Source organism: Camelina sativa, chromosome 18 (genome assembly GCF_000633955.1).
Source record: "Camelina sativa cultivar DH55 chromosome 18, Cs, whole genome shotgun sequence".
NCBI lineage: Eukaryota > Viridiplantae > Streptophyta > Magnoliopsida > Brassicales > Brassicaceae > Camelina > Camelina sativa.
This window is the reverse complement of record NC_025702.1, coordinates 7,651,235-7,659,724: the sequence shown is the minus strand read 5'-3', so window position 1 is coordinate 7,659,724 and position 8,490 is coordinate 7,651,235. Positions and strand designations below refer to the sequence as shown.

Below are 8,490 nucleotides of genomic sequence, written 5' to 3'. Positions count from 1 at the left end.
TTTTTTTTTTTTTTTTTTTTTTTAATAATGTCTCTCAATCTGAACGGAATTGGTACATTAGGTATTCTCCTGCTTGCGGAGGTTCTCGATACTCTGAAAGCGAAGCCGTTAGCCAATGCAATTGTTCATACTCGCTGGATTCTTTACAGAGAAGCTGGTGATTTTGATACTTTATAGTTTGGTTTTTATCGAACTGTTGGTTTTTTTTTAACATAGAAGTGAAACAATTTGCTTGTATCAGGCAGATTGGAGAGCGTTGCGTGGGGCACTTGTTGGTTGCTTGGCCTTAATGAAGAGGAAAGATGTAGCTGGTGTGGTCACTGACATTGATGCACAAGCTATGGCGAAGTCAATGGTACAGAATGTGCAACTGCAGGCTTTAGCATCGCTTGACCGTAAGGTATGAAGCGGTTACTAGCGGTATTCTGTTATCTGAGTTACTTTGTTCTACACTGGGTGGTGTTTTTTCTTGAATTAATACACTACTTTCTGCTAAATTGACTTTGCAGCTCGGTTTTGAACTTCTGGAGTGCCTTCTACAACAATACTCTGAAGCTATGTCGACTATGGTATGTATGTTAGTTGATAATACTCTCTACTTGCCGATATGTAGTTCAGATTTGAAATTTCGATCTATTGTATAAGTGGTTTCTTGCAAATCTATTTGCGTCAGTTTGGTGGAAAGATTAATAATATCAATATGCAGATATGTGATATATAGCTCTTGGCTCGTTAAATCTCTTTATGTCTGCCTAGTAAGAAAGACAAATAATAATCTAAACTTGCAAATATGTAATATATGGTCAGCTTGTCAAAAGCGCACGTTCAGGTTTTCCTAGTTTGGCTAGTCTATACAGACAAAATACACGCAATTTCATCTTACTTTTGTGTTTTTGTCTAGTTTCTTGTTTAGATCTACTCGCGGCCTTTCCTCACTTTGTTCTAATCCTATGACTAAACAACCGTTCCCTAGGGTAATCTACTTGTCTATGCTACATGTGAAGCCATCGATGGAGAAAAAGACCCTCAATGCTTAATAGTAGCTTTTCATCTAATTGAGCTTTTGGCTCAATTGTTCCCCAGTCCTTCTGGTCCACTTGCTTCTGATGCATCTGATCTTTTTGAGGTTTTTGGTTGCTACTTCCCACTTCATTTTACGCATGTGAGTTTAAAGCCTATCCTTTTTTTAATTTGATATATAGATGGGTTTCTCTTTCTTTCACTTAATTGTTTCGTGCGCTCTCTTTGTTTTTTTTTAAGACAAAAGAGGATGAAGCTAATATTAGAAGAGAGGACCTCGCAAGGGGACTATCGGTGAGTATCTTGTCAGTATTCATGATTTTCATAAAGTTTTTACTGTCTTATTGTGGCTCAATGGTTTAGGTTCTCAAGGTTAAGTATCAAGTTTGATTATTCTGGTTAAGTGTTCTTCAAAAAAAAAAAGTTAGATCCTTAAAAAATGGTGTGAAGATTTGACAGAATAACTATCTTGCATCTCATGTCCATCCCTGGAAGCTGTAAGCTGTATATCTGATTTTGTTATGCTTCTCTGCTTTGAGGATATAGATGCCTTTCTGTAAATCTTGATCTTGAAAATCTCTCTCTGTTTCCTTACTATGCTGGTTTGTAGATAAGAATATATATATTTTTTCTACATCTAATTAAGTATGGCTTCCAGTTTCAAGAATGGGTGAAAAGGTATTAGGTTTAAATGGAGAAATTATGAATTCACTGATGTACGTCGTTCAATTTTGCAGTTGGCGATCTCTTCGACACCTTTTTTTGAACCTTATGCTATTCCATTGCTTCTTGAAAAGCTTTCTTCTTCTCTACCAATCGCAAAGGTGTGTTTAACATGTAGTTTTCTGTTCTAGATTATATGCCACTCTGGATGTTTGACAAGTGTAGTTATTTTTGTTCCACTCAAATCTGTCTAGGTTGATTCTTTGAAATGTCTGAAAGATTGCGCTATGAAGTATGGAGTAGACAGAATGAAGAAGCATTATGGAGGTCTTTGGTCCGCTTTGAAAGATACATTTTATTCTTCCACTGGGACACACTTGTCCTTCTCTCTAGAATCCATCACTAGTCCAGGGTTTGAAATGAATGAGATTCACAATGAAGCTGTTAGCCTTCTTCAGAGGCTTGTTAAGCAAGATATCTCCTTTTTAGGTTTCGTCGTTGAGGATATACGTATAAACACGGTCTTTGATACCATCTCTAGATACTCTCAGTTTAGGGGAATGCCTGACACAAGCAAACTGGAGGTTCTTGTTATCAGTCAGATACTGTCTGTTTCTGCCAAAGCTTCGGTTCAGTCATGCAATATAATCTTTCAAACCTGTTTCTTCCGCCTTATGAACACTCTAGGAATTGTAGAGAAAACTTCTAATGGCGATGTTGTTCAAAACGGAAACTCTACGGTCTCTACCAGACTCTATCATGGAGGTCTTCATCTTTGCGTCGAACTTCTTGCAGCATCAAAAGATCTTACCCTGGGTTTCGAGGAATGTTCTCCAACATCTGAATGTGTACAGGAATCATGGTGCTCTATGGTGAAAAGATTCTTAGTTCCATTGATCCAGGTGTTTGCTTCTGCAGTATACAGCTCTAGTGATGATTCTGTTGCGGATGTATATCTTGGAGGTGAATGCTTGTCGTTATTTAATAGATATATTCCATCTTAATGTTTTCTTCCCTCTTTTTCTTGCCTCTACTTTAACGTAATACTGAACTCGTGCTACTTGAATGTAATACTGAATTCTAATTTTTTTTTTTTTCTGAATCAATACAGTAAGGGGTTTGCTGACTATGGGTATGTTTCGTGGTGGCTCTTCTCCTGTATCGAGATCTGAATTCGAGAAGATTTTGGTGACCTTAACATCAATCATCACATCCAAGAGTGGTAAAACAATGATGTGGGAACTGGCGTTGAAAGCATTGGTCTGCATCGGCTCATTTATTGATCGGTATCATGAGACTGACAAGGCTATGAGCTACATGAGTATAGTTGTCGACAATTTGGTCTCATTGGCATGTTCTGGTCATTGTGGTCTTCCATATCCAATGATGTTAGAAGCAACTTCAGAAGTTTGCTCCACTGGGCCAAAGTATGTGGAGAAAATGGTTCTAGGATTGGAAAAAGCTTTTTGTTCCAGTTTGGCTGATTTCTATGTATGTGTTGCTTCCATGACTCCAGATCATAAAGTTTTCATTTATATTCGAGATAAGTGTTTCTATCTCCATCAAGCAAGGGATCGAGAGCTTCCTTGTATCTAACTACTATTTCGATAACACTTTTCAGGTCAATGGGAACTTCAAGTCAATTAACAATTGCTCTCTTCTCCTGGGGTGTTTAACCAACAAGTTGCTTCCACGGTATCCAAACTTTTCTTGATTTTCTTATATCTCAGAGATAATCTAGCTTTGCCATCGTGTGTATTTAGACTTTAAGTTGTTTGTAAACAACCAAAAATTCTGGATGATACTTGGGTATGTGCCTTGCTTGTTGGTTTCCATGTTAATCTCTAACATACTTCGGTAGAATATTTAGGCTCGCTGTTAAGGTTCAATGTGTTATTTTCCTTCGTCAACCCCTTCTAACTCATACAAAGTAGATATCCCATTCACTTAACAGTGAGTGTTTATAATAAAAACACATGGAAACCAACAAGCAATGCAATAGCACGAGTGTCTTTTCTACTAGTCCTTCACAAAATAGAGATGATAACTATGATTATTTTGTGAGAGGAGAAGAGATGATAAATGTTAGTACTTTACAAATATGTGATCTTAGCCTCTTTCTGTATTTTATTCATTTACAAATTTTATCGTTCAGAGGATGAAGACTTAAAATATTTGTGGTGCATACAGGGCTTCACTGTGTTTCATCTGATTGGAAATTGTTTCTCTCTGTACCTTCTGTCAGTTCGTATCAGTCCTTTTGACTCGTGGTATTGTTTTGATCTCAAATAGTGTGGCCGAGATTGATGGTCTTGAGAATCTCTTGGTGCATTTCGCTATCAGTATGTGGAATCAAATTGAATCCTGTGGAGTTTTCAGTTGTGATTTTAATGGTGGGGTAAGTGCTCGGTCAAACTTTTTTATACCCTTTGTTTCTCTTCAAAGTAGGTTTGATTTATCTATTGTTAATGTTATGAACTTATGGTATAAATTTAATTGCCCTTGTACAGAAGGAGTTTGTTGATGCAGCGATCATAACAATGGGCCAAATTGTAGGAATTGCTTTAGTAGATTCACAGAACACTATAATCCAAAAAGCTTATAGAGTGGTCTTGTCAAACACGCTTGCAGCTATGGAGTCTATTCCTTTGACCTTTGTTGCATTAGAGGATCTTCAACGTGACCTGTCCACTAGGGATGAATTGATACTTTCCCTATTCGCATCAGTTATCATAGCCGCATCTCCCGCAGCATCCATTCCAGATGCGAAATCACTTATACATCTGTTTTTGGTCTCACTTCATAAGGGTTATATCCCAGCAGCTCAAGCTTTGGGGTCAATGGTTAACAAATTGGGCGGAGGTACCCGTGGAACAAATATCACAAGCGGTTGTTCCTTGGAAGAAGCATGTGATATAATATTTCAAGCAGATTTTGCATTGGAGGAAAAGATTTCTTCCAATGGATCTGGTAAAATTATATGTGGAAATGAGACAACCTTATCAAAGATATGTTTAGGTTTCTGTGGTTCTCTGGAGCATCAAACCCATGCTATCACAGGACTAGCGTGGATTGGGAAAGGTTTACTCATGCGGGGTGATGAAAGAGTCAATGAAATAGCTTTGGTACTGGTGGAGTGCTTAAAATCCACCAATTGTTCCGGGCATGCTCTACATCCTTCTGCCATGAAACATGCAGCAGACGCATTCTCGATATTAATGTCTGATTCTGAAGTGTGTCTGAACAGAAAATTTCATGCAGTCATACGGCCACTCTATAAGCAGCGATTTTTCTCTAAAATAGTGCCCATTTTGGAGTCTTTGATTATGAATTTCCAGACTCCAGTATCGAGGTATACAAGCTTTGACTATATATATATACGGTTACTCTGTTATATAAAGTTATATTTGATTGGTTCTACTACTCGTCCATAGAAAAAGTTCGGTCAGTAGCATCTTTAATGCTCTTGTGTTGTACTCTGCCTTCACCATAGACTTTCTATGTCATTTCCTTAGAAAAAATGCAACTGCACCTAAAAGAACCTTATTAGTGTTCCTTTCTGGAACAATAAGAAGACCTCTTGAAGATTGCTAGGTTAATTTTGGCTAGGTGTAGCTAGCACATAATAAAGTCATACTAGTTTAGGCTTCTTTGTTGCATCAAGTTTCAAATACTCATCATAAATGAGCAAGTTCCAGTTTATTGTGAATTTTAATCGATTTTCATCTTACTGGTTTCGTCATTGTTTCAGAAAAATGTTGCATGTAGCTCTCGCGCATGTTATATCCAATGTTCCAGTAACGGTCATATTGGACAATACCAAAAAGGTAAGCCTCCATATAGACTTTGTATTTTGTACCTTTTAGAAACGGTTTCTTATCAGTCCTTGGTCTGTGTAGCTACAACCGATGATACTCGAAGGCTTGTCTGTTTTAAGCATAGACTCTGTGGAGAAAGAAACGCTCTTCAGTTTATTACTGGTTTTATCTGGAACGCTTACTGATACTAAAGGTAAGAAAAGTGGCGAAAGCTTATTGCATTGTATCAAATCTTGCTTCATCTGTCGAAGATGACATAGTTCTTATAGGATATTAAATCGTTTGCGCCAACCCTTAAAATGGTAATGATTTTATGGGATGGTTGAGTGATTCAGTAAATACTAAATCTCAAAAGGAATTTTTTTATTTTTTATTTTTTTGTGCACCCTCAAAAGGAATTTCATATTCATTTTTTTTTTCTCTAAGAAACAGAATTTCTTTTATTGCCCATTAACCATTTGATCTGTTTGCAGGACAACAATCTGCCGAAGATAATGCACATATAATCATCGAATGCCTAGTCAAGCTTACATCATATCCAAATCGAATGGTGACAAATCATTTTCTCTGCAGTTGCATCTTTTTTTTTCCAATGAGATTGATTCGTGGATCTTTTGATATAATATTTCCATGTTAAATTGAATGCAGGTTGTTAGGGAGACAGCGATTCAGTGTCTTATTGCGCTGTTGGGATTACCGCATAGAAGAATTTATCCTTTCAGAATACAGGTTAGTTAAAAGATCGAATACGCAGGTTTTAGTATGTAGAGAGTACGAAATGCATCTCATGATTCTGAAATTTTGAACTTAAAAAGGTTTTACAAGCAATAGCAAAGTCACTCGATGATCCAAAAAGGAGAGTTCGGGAAGAAGCAATTAGATGCAGGCAGGCTTGGTTAGTAACATGAAATTCATCAATAGTGTATTTTTATGACTCGTAATTGCGGCTTTTCGTTACTATCATATCATATGAAATAATACTGACCATTGTCAAAATCAGGGCGTCAATCACATCCACGAATATCCCATTCTGAAGTTGAATTCAGAGATTCAGGAAGCCCAAGTTATGTTCTTCGAAGCAGTGCTGTATTTTAAGCAATCACTTTTACTTGATTCTTTTAGATTTAGCTTCCTTATATGCGATACCAAAAAATTTGTGATACAGTGGACACTTACACTTTAGTTTTCAGTAGAGTTTATTGGTTAGTGAATTTTAACTGATTTGGGAATCCGAATAAAATTATAGGTTATCACTGAATTTTAACATTCTTTTCAAAATGTATTGCTATTTGCAATACCAGTTGTATTTTATAATTTTTCATCAGATTTTATTATTTTAGCCAAGGATTTGTTTTCACATAAAAGTTAAACAATTATCCTAGTAGTTTTATAAAACTACATAAAAGATAGGGCAATTGACAAAAATAGCACAATTTTAAATTTTTCTTCCACAATTAGCACATGTTTTTAAATGTTCCAAAACTACCACACATTTATATATCATTGATGTTGGAAAAAAAAAAATTAAATTATCAATAAAATTAAAGTTTATGCGTTTCTTCTCTGCCTTCACCCACGTGATTCATCCCGTACCCAGATTTCATACAGGGATGAAAGTAAAAAAAAAAACGCAAAATTACAAATTTAAGTCTTTTATTATTACTACAAGCTTCTTCATCCGTCTTTGTTAATTTTGGTACCCCCAATCGTCTTCGTACTGCTGAAATCTTTGCTCCTCATCGGAAATGGCGTTTCTACTCAACAACACTTTGATTTCATCTCATCTCCGATCTTCTTCCCAGGTTTTGTTTTTAAGAATTGAATCGAATCTGATTAACAGATATGGTGTTCAATTCTTTTGATTTACGACGGGATCGTTATACTCCTCTTTGATCTTTTTTTGCAGAAAACGGATGGTGCTTTGGTTCAATCCCGTCGTGGGTTCCATGTGGAGCTAGGTGCTCGCGAGAAAGCTGTAAGTATCTTTTACATTTGTCTATGTTCTAAGGTAGAGATCATGAAATCGATTCTAATCAGATTGCTAAGAATTGGGAAGTGATTCATTTTGAAGTTTGGTTTTGGAAGGATCTTTGTATGTCAAATTGGTAATTGAAGAAGGTAGTGTCATTTTTCTGTAAAAGTCTCGGTGTGCCTAGCCTGAAACCTAAATTAGTGAGGCAAAGAGGGATAGGGCTCCTGTAACATTTGTTTTCTTGATTGTTTCAGTGAGATTCCTGTTTTTTTTTTTTTTTTTTTTTTTTNCATGGCTGTATTTGTTGCAGCTCTTCGCTGAGGATGCGTCTTTGAGGAGATTCAAGTCGCATAAGAAAGGATTGCACAGATTGAAGAGGGTTGGAGATGTGCTCACTGTTGTCGTTATTGCCGGTATGGAATGCTATTTTCATTAAGAGATTAACTCTTACAGGGAGGTTCATTAGGAGGATCAGCAACTGTTGCAGCAAGAAAATGTATGATGTCACTTGGTCGTGATAATGGTGAAATTCATGAAGGATTACACGAAATTCAGGAAGGATTCTTAGAACTTCATAATGACCTTCATAACAAGTTTAGATTTTAGGATGACTTTCATAAAAATTCTGGATATTGGTAAACACTAGGGTAACACAAAATGATACCATTTCCCTTTACTAATGGAGTTTTCTTTCTATGTTTTACATTTTTTTTTTAGTAATGCTGAGTTTTTATGTTGGACTTTTCTTCGTTTTATGAATTCATAAAATCATTATTTATAGATGGTTCCTTGATAGCTTGTAGATTACCTTCTCCTGTTCTTGTAACTTGGAAAACCAACAACATCTATCATTACTACAAAACGTTTAAACATTTGTTGATAACCCAGTTATATTACACTACGAAACCTATTTTTATGCACAATAAAATATTTAGGAATGTTATCTCGCATTTTAGTAAAACCTTCATACAAATAAAATAAAACATCATGCTAGATATTATTATTTTCTACCTTTGT

General features: G+C 36.1%; 1 protein-coding gene and 1 pseudogene across 1 annotated transcript; both read left to right on the top strand.

Moving 5' to 3' along the window:
• LOC104760793 overlaps positions 1-6,759 on the top strand; it is a 7,621-nt pseudogene extending 862 nt beyond the window's left edge.
• Positions 7,113-8,215, top strand: LOC104760792 (succinate dehydrogenase subunit 7A, mitochondrial-like). The gene is made up of 3 exons (XM_010483754.2): positions 7,113-7,303; positions 7,408-7,476; positions 7,784-8,215. The coding sequence occupies exons 1-3, from the start codon at positions 7,247-7,249 to the stop codon at positions 7,907-7,909; spliced, it is 252 nt and encodes an 83-aa protein (XP_010482056.1). The 5' UTR covers positions 7,113-7,246; the 3' UTR covers positions 7,910-8,215.